At 39.8% G+C, this 26,974-nt stretch overlaps 1 protein-coding gene across 1 annotated transcript in view; it reads right to left on the bottom strand.

Moving 5' to 3' along the window:
* Window positions 1-26,774, bottom strand: part of LOC147011785 (fibrinogen-like protein 1) — a 46,712-nt gene extending 19,938 nt beyond the window's left edge. Inside the window, exons 1-2 of the mRNA XM_085856180.1 lie at window positions 26,634-26,774; window positions 23,897-23,959 (exon numbers count right to left, since the gene is read on the bottom strand). Coding sequence (XP_085712306.1) covers window positions 23,897-23,959; window positions 26,634-26,750 — 180 coding nt within the window. The 5' untranslated portion in view covers window positions 26,751-26,774. The remainder of the gene's footprint in view (window positions 1-23,896; window positions 23,960-26,633) is intronic.
* Window positions 26,775-26,974: the final 200 nt, after the last annotated feature.

Here is a 26,974-nt window from a genome sequence, read left to right as displayed (position 1 = left end):
GTATGGACATGTGGCTTGTTTTCCTGACTGATCCTGCTCACCAGATTCCCTCAGCGAGGGAGTCTCATGAGTGGAGGAGGCCAGTGGGTCGACCACGTGCCTCATGGTTGCAACAGGTTGACCATCATCTCAAGGAGATGGGGATGGGCCTGGCATCTGCCTGGGGGATGGCCAGACGGAGGCCCCTGGAGTAGCGGCGGAAAGTGGACGCAGCGATGTGCTGTTCTGGCACATGCTCCCATACCTGACCTGACCTGACCTTGATGACCCAGCCAAAGAGTTATACCTTGGAGATCCGCAAAATCCTGAAAAAGAGTTTTACATCAATGGTACTCATTGTGACTGTGAGTTATCAAGACAATACCCACTGAACAAGTTATACCTTAATGAGCCAGAATATGTTTTACCTGGAGACTCACAATTTTTTTTTTTAATCAGTAAATGAGTTATCCTTGGTGGTTTTAAATATGAAACCTACCTCTGAGACCTCATAAATTTTGAAAAAAAAATCAGTAAATGAGTTATCCTTGATGGTTTTAAATATGAAACCTACCTCAGAGACCTCACAAATTTTGGAAAAATCAGTAAATGAGTTCTGCCTTGATGGTTTAAATAAATACCTTGGAGACTCAGGAAAAGGATTCTGCCAAGATGGTTCCAAATATGAAACCTACCTTGGAGACTCAAATTTTGAAAAAAATCAGTAAATGAGTTTTCCTTGGTGGTTTTACATATGAAACCTTCCTCGGAGACCTCACAAATTTTGAAAAAAAATCAGTAAATGAGTTCTGCTTTGATGGTTTAAATAACTATCTTGGAGACTCGGGTAAAGAGTTCTGCCAAGATGGTTCTAAATATGGAACCTACCTTGGAGACCCACAAATGTTGAAAAAAATCAGGAAATGAGTTAGCCTTGGAGACTTTGTAAGTTGGTTTTATTTTGGAGACTTGAAATGTGGGTGCTGGCTTGATAACTCACAATGTGATACATATCTTGGAGACTCAACAGGAATGTGGTTATACCTTGGAGACTTGGAAAGTTGGGTTTATGTTGGAGACTTGAAATATGGTTTCTACCAACAAGACTCTTGGGGATCTAAACCTATTGGTGTGGTTCTTTGTTGGATGGTGCTTGATGAGAACAATATCAAGAAAGTTCTGAGAAGAAAGTGCTTGAAAGTTCTTTCTCCCCCTTTCTACTTCATCAAACCTGAAAGCCTTAAAAGACAGAATTGGAAGAAGAGAAAAAAAACATTAAAAAATATATTGTTGAAATAAGTATTAAAAAAAAAAATCATGTTGGGTGAGGGTTGGGTTGGGTTGGGGGTGGGATTTTGAATATGAGGGTTAGGGTGGGTGAGGGTTGTGGGTTGGATTTTGAATGTGAGGGTGAGGGTTGGTTAGGGTTTGGTTGGGGGTGGGATAGGTGAATGTGATGGTAAGGGTTGGGGTGGGTTAGGGTTGGGTTGGGGGTGGGATTTTGAATGTGAGGGTTAGGGGGGGTTAGGGTTGGGTTGGGGGTGGGATTTTGAATGTGAGGGTTGGAGTGGGTTAGGGTTGGGTTGGGTGTGGGATTTTGAATGTGAGGGTTAAGGTTGATTATGCTCCCTGTTATATTATCACTCACTCTAACACATAAACACACACACACACACACATACACACACACACAAAAGTTAAGCCTTGACTATGTAGTTGAGGATTATGTGTTTGGGGTTCACAGATCGAAGAACGTCCCCCATTGCACACACACCAACAAACAAAAGTTAAGCCATGATTGACTATTCATATCAGTTGAGGATTCTGTGTTTGGGGTTCACAGATCTAAGAACGTCCCCCTTTACACACACATATTATACATAGTATTGTTTATTTATTATTTTTAATTTAATACCTCAGCAGATAACCCTGACAATACTCCACAGAGGTGTATAAGTGGAGGCTTGTGAAAAACTATTGCTGCCATGAGTATTATCTGCTTAGTTTTGTTTTTTGTAATTCCTGTGAATAAAATGAACCTAAAATCTCTTCCCCCTCTAATTCACATAATTTGTAAGTCCAAGAAACTGCAGTGTGACCACTCCTTGGCTTTTTTTCACAAGATCTTGGCTATTCTTTGTTCACCTTGGCGTCTTGGTTTTCTATAGGTTTTCTTGGCATATAGGTTTTCTATTATCATTGCTTTTCTGAAACCTTGTGAATTCTTGGCTTTTTTCATTGGCTCACTTTGGCATTTATGAAAATGAGGAGTGGTCACACTGAGGAACTGTACAGATCACATCAACAATTTTAAAAAGTTCATTTGTCCATCACTTAGTACAACCTTTTTCAAAATGAGATTTCCACCTGTATATTCTTACTATATCACCAACTTTGAACTTAGGCTTTATGTCAATCTCTTTTTCATATTTTAATTTTGTGAATGTTTCTGATGGCTTCGTTTTTGTTGAGGTGTGAATCGTGTCGTTGTACTTATCTACAATGTCCTGAATTAACGATAACCATTGTTAAGAACCGAGTTGAGTGAATTTTTTTATTGTCTCTCTTTTAAAGTGTAATTGAAACACTCAATAACAACTGCTTTTCCTTCATTAAAGGTGCTGTATAATGTAATACTGTTATTTTAAAGTAAATTCATAAATGTTTTGTTGTAGAACTCTGTACCCTCATCAGTCCACAATTTTTAAGGTTTTCTCTTGCTTTTATTAAATATCTGTTGAAAGACTAACGTAAGAGTATTTCCTGTTTTGTTTTTCAAAGGGACAACCCACGCATATCTACTCCTCAAATCAATAACGGTTAAAACATACTTGTACCCCTTATCATTATTGAGTTAAATCAAATCAGCGGACCAGATATAATCAACTTCCTTGGAATAAATCTTCCTTCTATTAAACTTTGTGATTATTGGTTTACGTAATTCATCAGCTAATAACCGGGCGGAGTGGCGTGCGCCTGTAATCCGGCTACTCGGAGACTTGGGATGGAGGATCGCTTGAGGATGGGCGTTCTGCACTGGGCCATGCTATGAGAGGGTGTAGGGCAGCTCGGAATCATGGTGAAACCCAATCCTTATCACTGTGTCATAAGAGGTGACCAGGGTTGCGTCAGGAAGGGCATCCGGTGTAAAACCTATGCCAAATCAGTATGCGGTTCACAACGGATGATCCGCTGTGGCGACCCCTAACGGGAGCAGCCAAAAGAAGAAGAAGAAGAAAAAGAAGTAATTCATCAGCTAATTGCTCTTCAATCTTAATGACATCATTAGAGCCTATAAGTTTTTTGAATTTCCAAGCCCAAGTTTCAATTTAGCATTGATCATCTTCGTCATGATGAACCTATTAACTTTTTCTCTCAAGGTTGGATTTTGTATAAAAGATAAATTATACAACATTTCTAGATCCACTTCATGTTTTTCATCCAATGTTGTGCTATTTCCATAATCAATATCATGCCTCATGCACACTTCATCAACCCTATTGAGAGGTTTGCTCCACGGTTTAGGATTGTCAGCCTCATCTAATCTTTTATTCAAGTTTTTCCTGGACCACAGAAAGAATACCCTGGTAGATGTAATTCCGCTGGTATTCCAGTTGTTGTAAATTTACTTCCTGATTAAAACTTTTGTATATCTCCCCCTCGTTTGTGTTTGGTGATGAATTTACTCTTTTTAGAGCCACATCCAAACATGTGCCTTTTTGTATAACCCTATTATTTTTTTACATATGAGATACATATGAGATGAGACATATGTTTTAACATATGAGATATTTTTACTCTTGGTTTTCTTTTTATATTTGAGACCATAACTAATTCATTTATGTGAAAAATTCCTGCAGAGTGTGAAAACCTTTTTAGTTTACAACATGCACATTTGAATCTTAATTTTTAAAATATAAAGAATCTTTAGAAATGTCTTCACTCTCTCCTCCATTTATTTAAGAAAAAAAAGTAAAATTAATCAAAGTCAATTACACCAACATCATCAATTTAATATAATCTTTTCCTTCTTTCTTTTCTTTATCTTCACTTTCTCATTTAAATCTTCTCCCTGAAATTCCTGAAATCGATGTTAATACTCTTGACGCATATATTTTTACACAAGACTTGTCAATTCTTTGTTTTCCTCCTCAGTGCGTTGAGATAGATTTATTTTCTGTAATACCTCCAATCTTTTTTTAATCTCACTGGTTTCCATATTTTTATATTTATTCATTCTCTCTCTTTGCTGCCTCTCTCTTTCCTCTTCCTCTCCTCCTTCTCCCTCTGTCTCTCTTCTCCCTCTCCTCCTTCTCTCTCTTCTTTCACTTTTCTCCCTCTCCTTCTCTCTCTTCTCCCTCTCCTTCTCTTTCTTCTTCCTCTCCTCCTTCTCTCTCTTCTCCCTGTCTTCTTTCTCTCTTGCCTCAGTTTCTTCAACTTCTTCCTCATCCCTTACTATCCTTGAACCACTTTCACCCCCATAGAATATCATACATATATTCATCTGGATTCGTAGCCTGGTGTTGGCGCAGTGGTTAGGGCAGCGGCTTGGGATCCAAAAGGTCCTGAGTTCAAGCCCTGTTGGGCCACTGAATTAATACACTAGGGTGTTGACTCAGCCTGTCATCCTTCCAAGGTCGGCGAAATGAGTACCAGTGTACTGGGCGGTGTATACCCCGGTTAAAATAGGTGTACCATATCCCTGTGTCGTAAGAGGCGACCAGGGTTGCGTCAGGAAGGGCATCCGGCGTAAAACATGTGCCAAATCACTATGCGGATCATACGGATGATCCACTGTGGCGACCCCTAACGGGAGCAGCCAAAAGAAGAAGAAGATATTCATCTGGATTCTGTGATACTCTTGTATCCATAATTATTTTTCTCATAATAGGAAACCAATAAGATTTGTTGATGATTTCTAAAAGAGTTTTATATTTCATCACCTTCAGAAGATCATTTTTATTTAATATTTTAATCAAATCTCTATTTGTGGGTTTTTTAATATCAGTATAAAGCCAGTTCTTAATTGAAAAATGCCCGTGTCGATATTTCAATTCATAAGGAGTGTAAAATCTAACACCCTTTTCTTGTAGGTATCCTTGAATGCAAAAATTATAATTTTCTTGAAGCCTTCTTGTTGTCATTTATGTATCAGAAATATATGATGATGACACGTAATACCATCCCATCTTCCTGTTGTTAAATCATTTTGTATTCCTCGGCTTTGTATAATTATCCAATTTCCTTCCTTCTTTGTTGTATAAACTATTGCTTCACCATCATGAATTTCCATTCCCGAAATTGTATATTTGTTCATTGTGCTTCCACATATCTCCTGATTCTTACCAAGAGGGTAATATTCTTCTTTACGAGACTGATTAAAATCGTGGTCTTCCAGGTTTAATGAAAAAGACCAATTATATCCTAAATCACACATATTATATCTCCATTTCTCTATTCTCATATTAACTATACTTCCTTCTTTATAAAATTCAATACTAAGCAGATAATTGAATTTAATAAGAAAAGGTGTATGGTGTGTTGAACCAGGTGTTGTGGTTGTAAATTCCACTTGTTTAACAAAACGTGCTGTTTTATTTAAGGATATATATATATTGTTATAAATCGCTTAATCTCACCAAGTCATTCACATCAGTCGGGCTTGGATAATTTATCAATTTATAAACATTTTTCATATTAATATAGTTTGCTGTACTCTCATTTATTTATCAAAAAAAATTACGTGAGACGAATCACAACACCATTATCTGTATTAATCTGTAATTCTGTTTCTTCCAAAAGCAAACAATATGTATCAACTTCTCCACTCTCTCCTCTTTCAATGCATAGGGAAGTATCCACTCTATTAGACTTTATGGTTTCCTTTTGAGCACTCAGGTCAATCGCATAGATTGTATACAGGCATTTGAATGCTGTCATATCCAAAATGAGTTCTTTATTTCCATTGCTTTCACACACCTTTTGGTAAGACTTGTATACTTCAGCATAATCATTTTTTCCCCAATTAATTTCCAATCTATCTCGTGGATAAAATGTTCTATCCAGAGAAACGCGAAGTTGTTTCACGTTAGTATAATCACTCAACACATTATCTTATCAGTCGCAGTATCACCATCTGGCTTTTAAAAAATGAGCCACAGATATCGTGGCATTCCTTCCAGAACACACAAATTCCACGTATAAGTGGTTTGGTTCTTTTACCATGTTGGCATCTTCTTTTAAGGTATGATACATTGAGTGGTTTCTTTGATTTAAGTTCTATTCAACATCTCTTCTGTTTAAAGAATAGGAGTATATTGACTAATATACCAACTAATTTCATCAATAACAAATTTATTCTGAGGAGCAAAAGCATTAGCAACACTAAAAAGTAATCTATTTTCATTATTATTCCTTTGCAGGTGAAATCTAATTTTAAGACCAGACAGAACTTTATCATGATCACAAAATCCAAATATACCTGTCAGAGTAACTGTCACAGTAAAACTATTACCTGCTTTTTTATCATCATTATACATTCCTTTTCTTTGACTATATCCAGGGTCTGTATTTGTTCCCATTACCATATCAGGAATAAAATCTTTGACGGCTTCCTTTCCCATTCTATCACTAAATGAATTTTGTGTAAATTTCATCATTTCAGATGTAGCAGAGACATAATTATCAACCGCTTCAACTTCTTGTGTTCCAATATACAAATGAACACTATCAAATATTTTCCAGAAGAAATCATTTACGAGTGTAGCGTTTGTGTTATTCGCAGCCTTAGTGAATGTAAAATTACACAAGAAACTTTCGGCTTGATTCAAATACGTTTGTTGATTATTTATTTCAAAACTTTTTGTTCCATTTGTATTCCAGTCTGTTCCAGTTATAGCATTTACCTTGAAGTAGTCTTATTTTTTAGTAGGCTTTGAGATGACAATGGTATCATCCAAATCATAAATACTATCCATTGCTTCCATACTTGTATTTATTTCGGAAAATATATATTAAAACTTTTGAAACCCTGACTCAAGTATTTGAATTATTTACTGTCGTTCTTGGGGAGACAACTGAGTTTTGCCCTTCTTAATTTCTTTTATTGCTTGTAATTTATGAGATTCCTTTTGGGCATCTTTTATGCTCTTTATAGCACCCGCTACATTTCCCACAGCAGAAGCAGTTGAACCAATTAGGTCTTTATGTTTTAGAATAGTTGAACCTATACCCATTGGAGTATCAATTATCCCATCTCCTTTTTTCTGAATTGATGTCCTCCACCCCATTGTCTCTTAGGTTTCTTGCATCCTCTCCCAAGATACATACCTTCACCCTTATAGTTAGGGGAAAGGAACATCCCATCTCCTGTAATTATTTTACATTTTCCCAACTCGTGTTTCCTCACAATAACCATCGTATTTATTTATTGGAAAACTTCACGTTGGTGAATCCTGATGGATATAATTTCGCCATTAAAAGAAATCATGCGATTATCTTGGTCGGATATCCTAAAATTTACTCTGTGTATGGTTTTTCCAGATAAACCACATTTTTTGGTTCCATATTGAATTTATAACCAATTGGGGTTGAGTATGCACTGAATGAAAATATTGTATTTGTTCTTATTCCATCATGATAAGCACCATCAATCAAATCACAGTGAGTTAACACCGAATTTATGCCTGAGGATATTTGAATGACATCATCACTGTAAAATGTCCCATTAGTTTCAATCTTTTTTGAGGAGAAACCCAATAACTCTCAAAATGAATTATCAATTGTGAAATCAACCTTGTAGTTACTTTTAAGTGTAATCGTTAATTTTGAAGCATGTTTTTGAATATCTATACCAATATTTTTTGGTCCATCACCCTGTTCTTTCATAAGACGAGCAATTTTAGAAGATATTTGAGAAATCTCATATGCTCCGGGTGAAACTGTTATCGTTTTGTATCCACTTCCCGGATTATAACTAAACTTATCGTTTTTCTCTGTGATATTAAATAAGGTATTAGAATTTTCCATAGACAGTAAAGACGCATCATATTCTTTTGTTGCATTTCGTTGTCGTGGGAATGGAAATGAAAATGTGTGGTCACTTGTTGTGAAATTAAAACTAAGGATTGTGTTTCTCATCTTATTTAATATGGAATAAAATATCTTTGTATTGACATTTATTAATTCTTTTCATGTTCATCAACTGGTCTAAAATGGCTGATGCTTCATTTAAGCAATTGTTATTTCTAGCCTTCTTAGTACCTAACAGCAATAACAGTCTATTAACTAATTGTGATGGGTCATTTGGGTCAAATTAACACCTGAACCAAGCCTACTTAAAGCCTGAATAATGTGTTTCTCCTTCTCATTCTTCCTACTTTTACCAGATATATTGACCCGATAATTAAGAGTCCAGCAAATCAATGTATACTCTCATCCTTATTTTTCATATCCAATGTTTTATCAAAATACTTTGATTCATCGCTCACAGTTGAACCTTGTCTTCAGTCTTTTGAAATAAGAAACATTAATCTCGGAGTTAATTTAACAGGTGGTTGAGCAGAACTCAAGAACCTTAATTTATCATTAAATATCAATCCCTTTTCTTGAACAAGATGGAATATTGCTGGTTTTTCTGTTGGAATGAGTCGTGCTTTGGTTTTGAATCCGCTGAATATTCACTGTTTTGAAGAGCCTTCATAATTTCATCATGGGGTTGATTTATCTCTTCCAGTTGTTGAAATAATCCTTCATCATCATATTCAAATTCTCCTATATTCTCTAATTCTTCCTCCGTCATTTGACTGAAATCTTTTTTGACATTTGAAGTTTTTTAGGAGTATATTCTATTGTGGGAACTGTGGAAGCATTTATAATTTTTTCTTGGGAAGTTTTTAATCAGTGGTTTTTTTTTTTTGTTTTTTTTTTGTATACCTTGGTCAAGGCTCGTATGAGAGCTAACACACAACTCACAGCAAGGAGGCATGAGACAAGAGGGGCGGGAGTGGAAGGGACAAAACAGTGGGGAACAGACACATTAGGTGAACATTAGGTGAACAGACACAATAGGTTTAAAAAATATCTCTTCTTTACTTTCAAATGCTTCTTCACCCGTTCGTTTCTGTCTGCATTTCTTCTTTATGTCATCTTGTTGTTTTACAACTTTTGAAACCAACTCTTGATGTTCCTTAAATCTTCTTGCTCTTTCTTTGGCATCCATTTATTTATTGGAAAATATAATTTACTGAATTGAAAAGGTCAACGGGGAAATTTTCATTTTCTTCAAAATAAAAGTAGATGTGTTCAAATAAATCCTTTTCTTTCAATATTTCATCAAATTCTTTGTTAACATGAATACGAGTTGTAATTTCTTCTTCACTAATACTTGTATCTCTGCTTTTCATACGTTTGTGCTTAGTTTCTTCATCAACATCAAAACCGAATTATAAAATCTCAACCCCATTACCATTCAGATGTTTAATAATTTGTCTCATTCCTTCTGGATTAGTTTCTAATATCCCAAGACCACCAGATGTTACTTTCTTTCACTCACTCTTACAATGTGAATATTTTGTTGTACCAACAGAGACCTCCTCAAATATTTGACCTTCATTCCTCAATCGCATATGTTCCTCCACTGAAATATAGTAATAATCTTCACCTTCGACTTATTCTGCTCGCATTGCTCTGGTTGTTGTAGATACAATACGAATCACATGGTGTTTTTTTTATTTAACTTACAATATTTTCATTTTTACTTTCAAGAACCTTGATTTATGAAAGTTTTTTCCAGAAGCAGATTTAGCCACAAGATTAATAATAATAGTTGCCATTTATATATGTAATTGTTTTTAAAATAAAAATATATATCCCTTAATATCTCATCTTGTTTCACAGCATATTTATATTTTTTAGTCGTGTGCTTCATATAATCCCCAAACTATTTTTTACTACATAATGTACAACAATTATCTCTCCAAAAATTGTTTATATCTATTGAATTTAACTTGAATAAAATTAAAAGTATTAGCATTGTTTCTTATTGAGCGACGAGGGAGTTGAAAGTATGATTGACTAAGATAAATACAATTACAAGAAGAATGTCTCCCTCTTGTGTCGTAGCAATCCATTACCATTTGGTTTCTCTCATTAACACAATCATCAAACATAATGAGGTTCTTTTTTGATTTATCCAAATCTTGGGTGAAGGTATATCATCCGTATTATCACTAAGAATGCAAGTTATAGGTTTTGATTTCTTTTTACATTTCTGTGTATCACAAAATAGTTGTATTATATCTTCAATGTTTTAATCATTTTGTTCATTTTGAAGTTTATATAAACCGATTATATCTTCTATTTTGAGACCCGCATTAAAACCTTGTGAGAGTAGTTGATACTCAGATTGAAAACTTGACTTTATAAAAATTATTAAATTATCATAATCTAAAAAGTTGGGAGTAAGGAGCATCTTTAAAAGCAGGCAGGTATTTCCACATCCACTTGAACCAACTATGAGACATCTTAATGAATTTGGAAGATTTTTATGGTTGTTAAATTTTATGTTATTTTCCCAAATGGGTAAAAAAAATCATTCATTTACAGATTTGGAAAAGAGATTATTTAATTTTTTTATTGGCTTTTTTAGAAACTCTATGCTTTATCCGAAGTTCAGGTTTAATTTCAAGATCATCCATTATTTTATTTTTCCAATCTCTTGTGTTGATATTTCCCTGAAAATGACAATCGTTAATAATATAAATCATCAATCCACTAAACATGGTCGTCGTTTGTTCAGTCTCTTCTCTTGTAAGAAAAGGTGTATTATCACCCTCATACTTTACATTCATTTCTCGAATCAATCTTGTAAAGTAATTAATTTTTGGTGTAAATCTCAAAGAAATATATTCTTTTTTATATTTTTATTGTCATTAATGAAAAGATAATCATGGAATATACATTGTTTATAGGCTTTTGACTCTGTGTTTAATCCCCATTTTTCACATGCAGGACAATTCTCAAATTTGTCATGTGAAGAATCAGGAAATTCAAGAGGCTCAAAATCTAGTAAACTATTCATATTTATAAAGTAAAACTTTGCTTCAAATAAAATTCATCTTCGGTATCATCTTCGGTACTTTCATTGGTGCTTTCACAATCATCTATAAAACGACTTTCATAACTATCGTTTGAACACAAACTCTCGGTATCATAACTGTCTTCTGTTCCAACAGAGATACTATCATCACTCTCATTATCTTCAAAATCTTCAGTTGAATAATGACTCGTATTTAATTCGTAGAAAAAAACATTACCATATATATCTATATACTTTTTTTCATGAACAGATTCAACTACTACATTTTTTATATTAAAGGTAATTTTAAAATGGTCCTTATCTACTACTAAACGAAATGTCATTTCACCTGATATATTACCATCCTTTATTTCATCAAGATTTACATCTTTAGGGTTGTTTTAAAAAAAATACAAATTTCTCTTTGCATATTGCAGATGGTCTTATCTTTTCGTTTTTGATACTTTTTCTTGTTTCATTGGTTTTTCTAGTTTTGAATATATTGCCAGAAGGCGAGGAGAAACTTTTGTTGGAGCGACTTCAATTGATGTTCTTCCAGCTTTCCAAAAAGCTCTTCCACTGGGGAAATTGAAGAACTCATATTATTTGTCATAATTGTTTTTATCCAATGGTTGTTATGTTTATCTTTATTCAATTTTACATCCTCGACATATTTCTCAGTATCTTTTACAAATGTAGAGGTTGAATGAAACTTTTCTTTTGTGTCTTGATACATTGTATTTATGAAGTAAAAAAAGTTGGTGAATAAAATGGTTTTAAGCACAGATTCACCAATAAATTAAATGAAATTTTCATCAAGAAAATTTTTGTTTTAGCAAAGTTTTGCAATATAAATATGATGAATACAATGTACTGCTACGTTTGTAATCATGAATATAAATGTGATAAAAAACACCTTCAAACCAACAAACACACATTCAATCTTTTCAGACAAATATCTCCATTTGAACAAGAAACAAAACATTGTGATAGATGTCATATTGTTACGAATTCTGGTCCACCCGGCGTGCGATCGGCCACGTACTCGAATCGCGACCGTGTCGCCCACTGGAACGGATAATTCAGTCGTGACCCTCCTGGAACAACGCCGGGAGCTAGTCACGGGTGGGTCTTTGGTTTTAATCATTTTGTTCATTTTGAATTGGCCACCCGCGCAGGATAGGGTTGTTCGCCAAATTCGACCTTCCTAAGTACCTGCGCGAGTAGTTAACCGGGCGATCGTACCTCGCCGCAGGCCTGCCTTGGACACGAACCACTTAAGCGGTCCATGCTTCAGTGATAACCGAGCGGTGTTATCGCTGACCTCGACGGATGTGATTCTATTTACTGGGTGCTTACACCCTTCTACCAATTCCTTCCGTGATGCAAGATGGCACTTTCAAACAAGGGAAAAGGATGCACCGAAACGGGAACAGTTCAACAAGCACGTTTATTACACACTCAGACAAGGCACGTATTTACAGCCATACAGTGAATCATGCACGTATATGCAGTGATACAGTGAAAGCAAGCAATTGAAGAGTTACAACCGAATAAATGGGCTTTTATTCACACACAGTTACTTAGACAAGTCCACTGTTCAAGACGGCATCACCACATGCACTTATACAAAAGCAAAGAAAAGCCACCCTCAAAGACAAGGGTGGCAGACAGGTCCGTGGACCAAATGTACGTGGAGCCTGGATGAGCGGCCAGCTCCACGAGACCGATTAGTCTTACCCGCGCCCTCGTGGCGCGATGGCGGGCAAGCCACAATGTCAGCGCAACCGCGCCTGACTTTGTGCCCCTGGCGTGGCCGGTGAGCTCTCTCCGCGTTCTCCGCGCAGGCTCGCGTTACACAGTCGGCACCACGGTTGGGGAGGGGAACAGACAGGGTTACCGGCGCTTTCTCAGCGCAAAGCTCGGTATGGGAGAGGGGAATTGCTGACGCTCCCTTCCGTGAGCACTCTGGACTGCACTGGCTCCGGCAAAACTCATCCTGGCTGTGGCCTCCACGACGCCCCTTTCCCGGCGGTGGTCCCCACTCAGCCCTCTGACTTGCCCCTGAGCCCTTCTCTGCATCCCTGCTCCGTTCACCACTCTCCCTCTTCTCGCCTCTCACTTCTGACCCGAGCTTCGTCCTGTTCGTCCTTCCTCTCCATCGACCGGCCACCGTCTGCCCCCGCCTGCCATGAGCTCCGTTGTGCTCACCCTTATATAGGCCGGGGGAGTGGAAGAATCCGACCCCTGACCTTTAACCTCCAACCTCTGGAAAGCGTACCTGGTGGAAATCATCGGGGCCTCGCCCTGTCAGCTCAGCTTCATCCCCCCGAGCTGATGGTGGTGTTTAGCCCCGAAGCTTTGCCTCGACCGCGCGGTTTCGATCCGGCCGAGCTGATGTGTGTGTGAGTCCCGGGGCTTCGTCCCGACGAGCCCATGGGTGTAACACACCGAGGCGTTTGCCTTTCGGCGCAGCTTCGTTCCCGCGAGCCGGCGTGTGTGTAAATCATGGAATCTCCGTCCGCCAATGCGGCTTCATTTTGCCGACAATCCGATGAGTGTAACACACCGAGGCATTTGCCTTTCAGCGCGGCTTCGTTCCTGTGAGCCGGCGTGTGTGTAATGCATCGAGTCCGTTCGCCACACGGCTTCGTCCCGCTGAACCGATGCGTGTAATGCACCGAGTCCGTCCGCCACACGGCTTCGTCCCACCCGACCAGCTGACGTGTGTGTGTGCGTGTTTCGCCGGGGCTTCGTCCGGCTGAACCGATGCATGTAATGCACCGAGTCCATCCGTCACGCAGCTTCGTCTCGCCCGACCAGCCGACGTGTGTGTGTGTGTGTTTCGCCAGGGCTTCGTCCGGCCGAACCGATGCATGTAATGCACCGAGTCCGTCCGTCACGCGGCTTCGTCCTGCCCGACCAGCCGACGTGTGTGTGCATGTTTCGCCGGGGCTTCGTCCGGCCGAACCGATGCGTGTAATGCACCGAGTCCGTCCGTCATGCGGATTCGTCCTGCCCGACCAGCCGACGTGTGTGTGCATGTTTCGCCGGGGCTTCGTCCGGCCGAACCGATGCGTGTAATGCACCGAGTCCGTCCGTCATGCGGCTTCGTCCTGCCCGACCAGCCGACTGTGTGTGCATGTTTCGCCGGGGCTTCGTCCGGCCGAACCGATGCGTGTAATGCACGGAGTCCGTCCGCCACGCGGCTTCGTCCCGCCCGACCAGCCGATGTGTGTGTGAGTTTCCGAGGCTTTTGCCTCTCGGCGCGGCTTCATCGTCGGCGGAGCGGACGTGGTAGAAATCACCAAACGGCCCTGAGACAGCACGACTTCGGCGTTGACAGAGCGGACGTGGTAGAAATTACCAAACGGCCCTGAGACAGCGCGACTTCGGCGTTGACGGAGCGGACGTGGTAGAAATCACCAAACGGCCCTTAGACAGCGCGACTTCGGCGTTGACTCTGGGACGAAGGCGATGCCATGTTTGTGGAGTAGCGTTGTTGATGGTATGGGAGGGAGAAAGGCGAAGATGGTGGGGGTTTGGTTGTGGTTGTTTGGGGGCGTTGTGGGTGGTGGCGATTTGGTTGTTGGGGGATGATTTGGTCCAAAATAATGATAGAGAAAAGAAAAACTATCTCAGCCCTGTGAACACGGAAATTCCCTCTAAACAACGGTGGGGAAATCTAACTACACATATACTTAGCGTCATAACTGATCTGAGGTCCTTTATGGTGTTGTGCAAATTTCCACAGCCGTAACAATATTGATATTCTTTTTAAAAAATTATAGTAAACACCTTCAATCACGCAAACACAAGAAGAATGAAGAAAGGGAAGGGGCAACTAAATTCTCCATTGAAAACACTGATGGGGCATTTAAGGGACATATAAAAATAAGATTGTTTCACTTTGAAGACCCTGGACCATCTTCAATCATTGAGGCTGTTGATATGGTTAAACAAAGTATTGAAACTAATTGAAAACACATTCAGTGAAATGAAAACTTTTAAGTTTTATATAGGAGTAAAATTGAATATGGGAAGAGAAGGTGTTGAAACTACTCCCTATATGAGGACAAACCCTCAATTTATCACATCATTTCAATATTTTGTAAGACGTGATGTTTGCGATGAACTCCAGAGACAAGAACAAGATGTTGATTACACTGCAGTAGGTCGTGGATTTTCTATTACAAACATAATCTTTTTAGATATACACATCTTAAAATCAGATCCTCTTAAAGCTTCTTCTTTTATTGATTTACCAAAAGAAATAAAACTTAAGAAAGCGGTTGTTAATATTCAAAACAAAGATAATAAATGTTTTATATGGTCTGTTCTTGCTCACTTTCATCCTCCACAATGGAAACCTGAAAGGGTTGAACATTATAAGAAATACGAGAATACACTAAATGTTAAAGATTTAAAGTTTCAAATGTCATTGAGAGATATTCCTAAATTTGAGAAAATGAATAATCTATCTGTTAATGTGTATGGATTTATATATACAAAGTTAAAATATTTAAAAATTCAAATAACGATGAAAATTATGAAACACACATTGACCTTCTATGTTATAGTTCAGGGAAAAATTCACATTATGCTTATATCAAAAATTTATCAAAATGATCCACCTCACAAGTATTCAATATAACAAATAAAACATATCCCTGTAAAAGATGTCTCAACTTCTTTCATACAAAAGAATGATTAAATCAACATTCAATATACTGTCGTAATCATAAATCAACAGTAATTAATATAGCAAAAGTAGAAAAGAAATTATCATTCAAAGATTACAACAAACCTAACAAACATCAATTTGTGATATATGCTGATTTTGAAAGTATCCATGAAAAGATAGATACTGTTTCTCCAAATCCAAATAAATCATACACAAATAAATACCAAAAACATACTCCTTGTGGTTTCTGTTATTATATCAAATCATCTGTTGGTGATAAATACAACAAGTTGGTACTTTATAGAGGAGAAGATACCTCAGAGGAGTTTGAAAGACAATTGGAAAAAGAATGAATAAGACGAAGTGAAATAATGGTTAAAACCTACAAACCAATGTCATTAACAAAGGGAGAGAAAAAGGAATTTAGGAAGAACAGTATCTGTCATATTTGTTTGAGGGAAAATTGAGGGAGAGGTAAAGGTTAGGGATCATTGTCATCTTACTGGTAAATATAGAGGTCCAGCTCATTCCCATTGTAATCTTAATTACAAGCCCCCAAACTTTATTCCTGTCTTTCTTCACAACACTCACGATGACACACATCTATTTATAAATGAACTTTCAAAGACATCTGGGGATATTTCTGCCATTCCTAACAGATCAAAAATACATCTCATTCACAAAAACAATTTATACATCCCCCATAACCCATATCAGATTTCTTGACACATACAAGTTTATGGCAAGTCCATTATCTAACTTAGCATCAAATATTAAAAAAAAAACTTACCGAATCTTAAATCACATTTCTCAAATCAAGAAGAGATTGATCTCTTATCACAAAAGGGAATATATCCGTATGACTATATGGATTCATTTAAGAAGTTTAAAGAAACACAACTTCCTTCAAGGGAAAGTTTCTATAGCAAGTTAAATAAAACTCATATTTCCGATAGAGATTATACGGAAGCTAAAAAGGTTTGAGAGAAGTTTAATATAAAGAATCTTGGAGAATATCACGATTTGTATCTTAAAACTGATGTATTATGATTGACTGATGTATATGAGACTTTTAGAGTACTGCAGCAAAGCAAACAAATTGTTCGACTTTTCATAAAAGCACCAAAATTGGTACATATGTTGACTAATGTATTCTGAACAATTCTGGATATGGAGCCACTCGAGATTTTGCCTTGGTCACCTTTGACCAGCTGACCTTGCAGAAGATGACCAGCCTCCTGAGGACTTCGAAGACTGGTGTCATGAGAAAGAGAACAGCTCTCCCTAGTTTTTGTACTGGGCAACAGTCCTGGATCTGGAGCTCTCCATCCTAATCTACGTGCAATCTCTGCGAGAGGGAGATTTCATCATGTACCTGGATGCTCTCACTGAGATAGTCCCATGGTTCTTCGTGCTGGACCATATAAACTATGCCCGGTGGATACCAGTCCATCGGCGTGATATGGCAGAACTTCCACAACAGCACCCAGAGATCTACAATGAGTTCAAGGCAGGCCACTTCACAGTGCAAAAGACCAAGAGGGCATTCTCAGCAATTCCTCTTGACCAAGCGCATGAACAAAACAATGCCCGTGTCAAGGGTGACGGAGGTGTCATTGGCCTGATGGAAAAAGTTTTAGAAGACATTGTTATCTTCTCTCAAAAATAATTGGATGAAGCTGAAGTTGGATATTATTTTGAGGTTGATTTAAAATATCCAAAAGAACTTCATAACAAACATTAAGACCCACCCTGTGCCCCAATAAAGTCCAAGAAAAGAATGCATTTACTGAAAACCAAGATGGCGGCAAGTGTTGTAACCAATAGGGTGGAGCAGTAAATACTTTTGAAATTTTGGCTCAAGTCTGTTTGAAATTTGAAATGATTAGCTGTCGAAAATGATGGCAATTGCCTATCAAGGCCAACTCATTTGACTGGTGAAAGTCATTTAAAGGTGAATGTGAAAATCTACAGAATTAACCACATGGTGCAAAGGCAGCCATATATTTGAACAATACAAACATCGAAGTTGCAGATCTCATTTTGACTGACAACAGAGTTTATATTTCTCATATCATTTCAGATGTAAACAGGCCTTTTGTGTTGAGTCTGTCATTCATGAAGTTGTTTTTTAATACAAAGTCAAGGATCATGGCTTGGTGATGGAGTGGGTACATTTCTACATAACAGTTGTGTTGCCTTCGCCAATGTGGATTTGACTCCTAGAGCTTCTCATAAATCTGGTGCAGAGAGGAGATGAACACTATACTTGGTTGACTTGCCCTTAGAATCACCACTATGGCATAAGGTAAAACAGTAGGACAACGACAAACAGATGCACCACAGCTTGCAAGGGTTAATGCTGAAGGCAGAAAGATTTATAATCAAAGCTTATAGCCAGACTATATCAAAGACAGAGCTCAAATTATTGGGGATGCTGACTGGTCTGTATTTGAGTGTTTTTGATTTGGGATCCCTCTTGTAGATGGGGTGATGTTTGTCAATTTCCAAACAGATGGGAAGTTGTACAAAGTGAATGACCAGCTGGACAAAGACAGAATAGATGCCACTTCAGCAGATTATGTTTGGAGAACACAGGCACTGATACCATCAGTTCTCATGTGGGTATCAAAAGGTGGAACAAGGCCCTCATATGACCCAAAGTATCCAGTCTTCTTTTTAGAATTATATTTTGCAGAACAAATTGTGTTTTCAAGCAAAGTACAGGAATGTCTTTACATGTTCCCATCGGGCCCAATAGCAGAGATATCAAGGTCATGCAGAAAAGACATTCTCAGGTGGAAAACTGTTCCAGGCCTGACAATCAGTGGTATAGAAAAGGATTTGTTCATATCAGGACTCTCACTTTGGAAGCAAATACCAAGTTCAAACCTTCTGCCTTGTCATGTGCAATGTCTGCCGTGGAGTCATCTGTGCAGAGTAAGGTAAGAGAGGGAATTGTACAATGGAGACTGATTTTTATCAGCTGACACAAGGTCTTGGAAGAGAAAGACAAGTCAGACAATTCAGGTTTGAGATGAGCCTGTTGTATTTTGCAGACTTGCCTGAATACAGCATGAAATTAATTGCCGGCTCTGTGGAGTGACTGAAGGTTTTTCCCAGTGGAGTTTGCCTTCTAAGTTGAGAAAGTCAGCTATTCATAAGCAGTTGCCTTGTCAAAAGCAACCATGTAACAATGCCAAGATGATAGGCCTCACAGCTGCATGTGAGATGAAATTAATCTTTGTTTCAGAGAAAGCAAGACAGCATTTGTGAAAACTTTGAAAGGAGTAATCAATATCAAGCACAGAGCAGATTATAAACCAGTCCTTGTTTGCAAAATCAGATCAAAGACCTTGAAGATCAAAGACCTGTGTTAATTGTGAGAATATTATGACACTTGGACAGCTCTTACTTCAGTCAACAAGAATGCAACTTTCATGAGGATGTGATTATGAAAGCCAAGAGAAGATGAAGAGGAGTTGGAGAGGTTAACAGGAAATTTCATCATTACGGGGTCGAATAAAGATGACAGCACATTTGTGGAGACTCACAATGGAAATATTGACTCATTTGGTGACATGTGATGCCTCACATAAGGCCTTGGTAGCAGTGCCACACGTTGGTGTGGCATTATCGATGCCCCCATATTTCTGCTAGTGTGGTGGTAAATGAAGTCAACACATATAAGAAAAGACAGTAAGGATGGGTGGTTACTAAGAGGTACATGTTGGGAGAAAAGGGGGATATGGTATCATCATTGTAAGTGGAGGAGATTGGTTGGGGTAGGAATTGTATACCACATAGAGGAACAGCCAATGGTTATTGAGGAATATTCAGAGCCAGAAGTATTCTAAAGGATTAAGAAGGGTTATCATATAGTGGATGGAGTTTCTCACAAAGACAGTGATTCTCCCACCAGTGTTGGTGATGAACCCATCAAAGCAGGAGAGACAGAGACATCAGGAATGTGTGGTCAATGGTGTCTTTTAAGCACACAATATATCTGAAGAAGAAGTTGCAACCTCTAGAGATCTATCATGTTAGAACAGAGCTCTTTCGTGGTTGGGCCCCACAATAGAGGATATATTGGTGGAGGAGGAGGTGGAGGAGGAGGAGGAGGAGGAGGAGGAGGAGGAGAGCAGGGGCAAGGGAAGTGGGAAAGGCAGTGGTGACTGATGAAGAAGCAGCAAAGGAGGGCAAATTCATGGTACCGGTGAATGCCAAGACAGAGTAGGAGGGGTGTTTAAGGGATGGAATTATGGAATCTGGCACGAGCCTATAGGCACCATAAGATATGCTTGCACTGCATGTTCAGGTCAGGTATGGGAGCATCTACCGGAGTAGCGTGTCACTGTGTCCACTTTCTGCCGGTACTCCAGGGACCTCCATCTGGCCATCCCCCAGGCAGATGCCTGGCCCATACCCATCTCCTTGAGATGCTGATCAACCTGCTGCAACCACAACGCATGTGGTCGGCCCATTGGCCTACTCCAATCACGAGGCTCCCTCGCTGAGAGAATCTGATGAGCAGGATTAGCGTCAGGAAATGAGCCATATGTCCATACAGCTGTAGCTGATTCTCCTGCACTATGTAAGTAACAAATCTCATTTGAGTCTCTCTCAGCAACCGCTCATTGGACACGAAGTCCAACCAGCAATTGCCAAGGATTGTCTGAAGAGACCTGATACCAAAGGAATTAAGTCTCTGTCTCAGCTCCTTGGTCAGAGTCCAAGTCTCACATCTGTAGAGCAAGACTGGAAGCACCAAGGACCTGAAGACTCAGACTTTCATCCTCCTGCACAGGTACCAACACCGCCATACCCCATGATCCAGTGAATCCATCACTCCCCAGGCCTGACACAGACATCGATTGACCTCTACTCACAGCCAGCAGAGAGATGAATATCACTGCCAAGGTAATTGAATCTCTCCGTGACCTTAACACCCTCACCACAAATAGGTACAGACAAGATAGCAACATCCAAGATGTCACTGAAAGCCTGGAACTCAGTTTTGACCCAGGAAACCCATAATCCCAGTGGCTCCGACTCCTCATTCAGCACCTCGAAGGCCCCCAAAAGGATATCCAGAGTCTCCACAAAGATAACTGCATCATCTGCGAAATCAAGGTCAGAGATTTTGACATTACCAAAACGATGCACCGCAGTTCTCGGATATCCAACCCAGACCCAGACCCAGAATCCAGTCCATACAAGTGCTGAAAAGAGTGGGGGCCAGTAGACACCCCTGATGAACTCCAGTAATAACTGGAAATAGGTCAGGGATGGAACCACCACATCACACAGCACTCTCAGTACAAGAGTATAGTTCAGACACCACATTGATCAGTTTTGGTGGCACCCCATGAAGACTAAGAATCATCCAGAGGGAATCCCAATTCACTTACCTCTTTGGTGTAAAGCCTGACTGCTCTGGACTCTGGTGCTCAAGCAGATGGTAGTGAACCCTGTCAATAATTATTTAAGCAAAGGCCTTTCCCGGTACTGAGAGCAGCGTCACCCCTCGGTAGTTGTTGCAGTCCTGGCGATCACCCTTCCCTTTCCAGAGAGGGACACCAAGGCCCCTCTTCCAATCAGTTGGGATGATGCCTGTGTTCCAGGCAGAGCACAGAACTGCATGAAATGACATAAGTAGAGCATTTCCACCAGCCTTGAGAAAGTCAGCATGGATGCCACAGATACCAGGAGCTTTACCCCCATTTCACCGCAGTCTGTGTTTCCACAAAAAAAGGTGGATCACAGTTGATTGGAGGGTCAGCAATAGGGATAGTAACACCCCTGACATCCAACTCAACAGCTGCTGGGTCAGCCTGGTAGAGCTGCTCAAAGTAACCAGCCCAGCGGGTCTTCACTTCGGACTCCTCTGTCAAGAGCCCACCACTCTCCGCTCTAAATGCAGTCCACCGAGGAATGGCCTTGAAGGAACGCAATGTGCGAATCCCCCTGTAAGCAGGACGAGAATCACCTGACCACAGGTGATGGTCTACCCCCTCACAGATTCCTCACACATAGGCCTCCTTGTCCACGCACAGTGCACATACAATTTTACGCCCCAACTCTCTGAACAGCTCAGCTCTGCCATTAAGCCTGGCCCTGCGACTCTCGTCAATAGTATCCAGTGTCCCTTGAGAGACAAAATTCTTCTTCGGATTTCCAAGACATCCACTGGCAACAACAAAGATGGTAGGCTTGAAGGCACTCCACAACTCTTCAAGATTCCCCAAAGCACCCAGACCCCCAAATCTCCACTCAGCTTGTTCGCAAACTCCTCAGCTACCCTCTCATCCTTGAGCTTGCCAACATCCAGCCGAGGCTGGAATGGTACCATTTTTCTGAATTTAAGCTACAACTTCAGAGTTGCAACAACAAGCACGTGGTCGGCATTGAGGAACTGAGCACTCCGGTAGACCCTATAGTTCTGAATCATCCTCCAGCGACCATCATCATGCACATCGTCAATCTCCTTTGCCACACTGCCAGCATTGGAATAACAAGTCCAGCGATGAGCTTGTGGGCGCTGAAACCATGAACCAGCCACCCTAAGTCCACGACTTCTTGCAAAGTCAAGGAATTTAGTGCTATTTAGATTCACAGTTCCAGACCCATGGGGACCAACACGTCTCATAACCAACCCTATCAGGACCAGTCAATGCATTGAAATCTCCCATGACTAGAAGATTATCTCGTCTGGGGCACTGATCAACCACAGACTCGAGCGTGGCGTAGAATGCGTCCTTCACGGTGAGGTCACTCACCTCATTCGGAGCATATACACAGACCAGAAAAATGCCACCCAAAGAGTGATGAATCCTTCGTCTCATAATACACTCGTTGACCGGTGTTACCTCAATCATCATTGGAGTCAGCTTATTGGACACAGCTACAGAAACTCCTTGGGCATGGTATCCATCATAGCGACCAGACCAATAGTAGATGTAACCACCCGCCATGACCTCAGCACTATCCAGTCTCCGAACCTCAGGGAGTGCTGCAATCCCGATGTTTAAGCACTTGAGCTCAGATGATAATCGGGACAGGTGATCCTCCTCTCTTAGTGATAGGACATTCCAGGCACCCACCCGAAGGGACCGCCTCGTCTTAACCCAAGGAGACCGCCGTTTGGTAGACACCTCAGTATCACTCTGCCACACCACCACAATCTGACCCAGGAAGTTTATCCCGTGCTTTTCCTCCTATCATCAAGGAATGGGGTTCCTGAAGGTCTTGCCCAAATCCCGTCATCCAGTGAGATGCCCTTTGAAGGGCAGCAGCACAGCAGAATTGGCAGCTCTCACAGAGTGGGTTTTCAGTTTTTTTCCATTTGTGGGTTTTGCGGAATGAAGTGTTTTACAGTGGCCGGAGTGCAAATCCTGCCACGAACCTCCTCCAAAAAGTTGCCCAACTGCAGGAGGGCATCCCCAGACACAGTTGGGCACTAGATATGGATGGCCGTTGGCTCACAAGGAGCTCCTCTGCCCTTTGACAAGTTTTGTTTTTAATCTTGATGGGTGTCCATATCATACACCCTCCTCACCAGAAAACCTGGTGGGGAAGACAGTTTAGGTGCTGACAACCTGACCATGAAACAGGTTTGTTCACGTTTACACGGTACCTGTCGCAAATCACAGATCTAATCTGGCCTGACCTCACAATAATGCAAGGGTTGGCTTTAAATCCCGGTTATTGTGGCCTTGAAGGAATTGGTGGCTGTAGCAAAATTGTTGCACCGAGGCCGTTTGAGCAGGATGAGCTACAGGAAGTAAAACTTTAATTATGGACATAAACAAAAGTCCAAAACACCAGATTAGAGTTACAAACAAAAGTCCATCTCATATTTCCATCACTCTCATACTGAACATATCATTCACTCTCGTATTGATGTTGAAAGTTTACAGTATTAAAATGAAGTAAAGAGAGATTTTGATAATCAAAGCAGCTTATTAATTACTGTCATACAAGTCATGTTTGCATTACAAAAGCTTGGGCATTAAACCTAGGCCTTGAAGTACTCTTCAAGGAAGGTATTATGGAGGCCCGCGAATGAAGAAATGACAGTAAAATTGCTGAACAACTGAAACACATCCTGCTGATGGACAAATAATTGTGCTGATATGTGCTGATGAAACACATACTAAAAGTTGCTGCATGAGATTACACCTTGACATCGATCTTCGGCCTTCTTCTACTTCATCCTCCTGGAAAAAAAACAAATGGCTTTTGAGTCAAGAAGATGCGAAAATAGAAAAAACTTTGACATTCCTTCCACAAGTTAAAAGAGTACAACACACACCCTGATATGATCTTGTGATGGTGACCCGATGAGCAAGTATTCAAACCAAACAACCAATTAAAACACCAACAAGTGCACACACAGATGTTTAACTCCTTTCTTTAACCGAACTCTTCGAAAGGGACAGGGATAGAGACGATTATTGAAATACAGCCCACCTCACACAGAACTACAAATCAGATGTCCCAATCCATTCTGCATGATGCCGACGTGGCCAAGAGAATCCACTTTTGTGAATTCATCCGTCGAAACCATGGTTCACTGCAATTAATCTGCATTACATAAAACCGACTCCCGGACACTTTCCTACATTATGAATTTAATTCGCTCTGCTCCTCATGGAGGCATTGAAACCCCCCAGCGGTGTTTGCTGCTTTCTCATCGCCTGCTGTTTGTGGACATTCACAACCACCGAAATATATTTATTTTTGGTGGAATTTTAGTCCCATTGATTAACTCACTTACTCGACTTTATTAAATAAATAAAACAAAAACTTTGTTACTCAACAACAGTCGCAGATATGAAATAACTTTTTTTATTTTGTGGAATATTTGAACAATCCTCAAGTTTCATTACTGAAACGAAGTGTTCAGTATGACCTCTCATCTGCTCCAAACATTTTATTATACACAGCAACAGATTACGTACGCATCACTTTCTGAAGGGTGTCTTGCGTAACTCTTGAGATAATCTGAGTAACTGCATCTTTCAAATCAACAATAGCGGTTGATTTCAACTGAAACACTCTCCCTTTGACTAGTCCCCGAAAAAGATAACCCAGTGTTGACAAGTCCGAGGAGGTAGTGGGCCATGCGAAATCAGTTCTGTGACTGATAACGTGATTGGGAAATTTTTCCTTCAGCCAAGTGAGACAATCATTAATGGTGTGGGGTGTGGTGAGACATCTTGTTGAAACCACATATTTTCATTATTTCCCACCCTGTTCCATCAGAAAGTCTTCAACATGTGATGATAACGATCTGATGCCGCAGTTCCTGTCGTTTAGGTATTAGGGTCTTCAAAAAATAGGGACCGTAGATTCGTGATAAACTCAATCAATCCACACCAGACGCTGATTTTGGCGGATTGAAGTGATGCTTCGTCTTGTGTTTATGGCTTTTCCAATCCACAAAAAGTGCAATTCCGTTTATTAATTATCCCATTAATGTAATTATGGCACTCAGAGAAAATGTCATTACCTCCACCGAAGGTGAAGGAGGTTATGTTTTCACCCCTTTCTGTCTGTTTGTTTGTCTGTTTGTGTGCAGGATATCTCGAAAAAATTGTGGACGGATTCGGACGAAACTTGGTGGACAGGTCGGGCGTGTCGCAAGGACGAATTGCTTCGATTTCGGTGAAGATCCGAATTCGGATCTGGATACGATAATTATTTAATTTTTAAAGTGATTCTTCACCATTGAGAGACAGGGGGCCAAAAATGATATAGTACTGTATAGCATGATATTTCAAAAATGTAATCGACCCGATATGTTGTTGTGGATCAGGCATTACGTGGCGGAGGAATGCGCTCTACAGAGTGCCCTTCTTGTTTAATCATGTATTTGCATAAATATCTCGTTAATAATGTTTTTACTTTTTGTATTGTATTTCACTAGTTCTATTTGGTGTCGTTTTCTGATCTTAAAGAAAACTTATTTTAATCTGCTAACCGTAGCTCCCTGTGTTAGCATACATCTAACTAGTTGTTTTAATGTATTAATAAGTTCAATGTTGTACCGAACCTCTGCCCCCATTGTTCTTTCTTTTGCTCAGAGGAAGGGTAAGACCCGAAATGGCAGTTTTTCCTTTTATTCGAAGCAGATCAACCACCTTCCTTTGCTGCCCACACGGATCACTATTTGTGTGTTTATATTATAGAGATTATATTCTTAATATAAAACACATTATTGCAATAAGGATGTACAGCATGCCATGTGAGGCTGGGTGATCATCTAGATTCTAGAGGATGTTTAATCAGACTAATGAACTGTTAGATTTAGCAAATCAAGAAGTAACGAGTAAGGGTGATGATGTTAATCTTGGAAGATCAGGAGTCAAACAAACATTGCGTTCTTAGAATGGATTGATGCACAAGCTCATGTGTTCTCCCAAACTACCTTATTGGGTTGAGTCTTCGTGATGGTATATCTGTCAAAACATGTTTTGATCAGTGTCCCACCGGTAGTTGGGCACAGCCCAAATTGACATTATTTAGAAGGTAAAACACAAGCTATACTCGAGCACACTGATGTAGAGTAGTGAGTACTGCACAAAGCAAAGTATTTGGTGACTGGCCAGGGATTCATGTTGGAACACTATAACAAGCCAACACGGGTGATTTACTCCAATAAATTCAGTTGTCGATGAATCGACAGATGCTGTGATGTGTTTGATTATAAGAAAAGTGTTTGACAAATGTCAAATTCTTCCAGTGTAGCTCAATTAAATCACCATGCTAAAAAAATATGGGAAACTGATGATAATATCTATCAAAGTTTGACATACAATGAAGCAATGAACATGACCAGGAAATCTCTATACCATCAAACTATGTTTCCTCATTGTAGTTAACACTCACAGAGCTCTGTGATGAGGCATCAGTTGCCGAAGTAACGACAAGAAGCCACAGTACGACGGCTATCCTCATGATGATCACCTCGCTCTCGCAGCCACACCACTGTGTACTCTCTCTCATCTGGGAAGTAACTTCATAGGGACTGTGCATGTTTACACAATCAGCTTATCACAGAGTACTGCGTTTGTTGAATTATGCCGATGAGAGGGTTTTTTGTTTCATTCTGGATTGCACACAACTTGCAGCATCTATGTTCATATGTAAAACAATCACCATAATTAGCTATTGTGGTGAGACAAATTAGCACCTGGCCATCACCAAGCAATTTTGAACAAGCAGGTGTT

This window comes from Eptatretus burgeri, chromosome 15 (assembly GCF_056783735.1).
Source record: "Eptatretus burgeri isolate ZD-2024b chromosome 15, Ebu_testis_v1, whole genome shotgun sequence".
Lineage (NCBI taxonomy): Eukaryota > Metazoa > Chordata > Myxini > Myxiniformes > Myxinidae > Eptatretus > Eptatretus burgeri.
The sequence above is the reverse complement of the archived record's forward strand: the minus strand, read 5'-3'. Positions and strand labels throughout refer to the sequence as shown.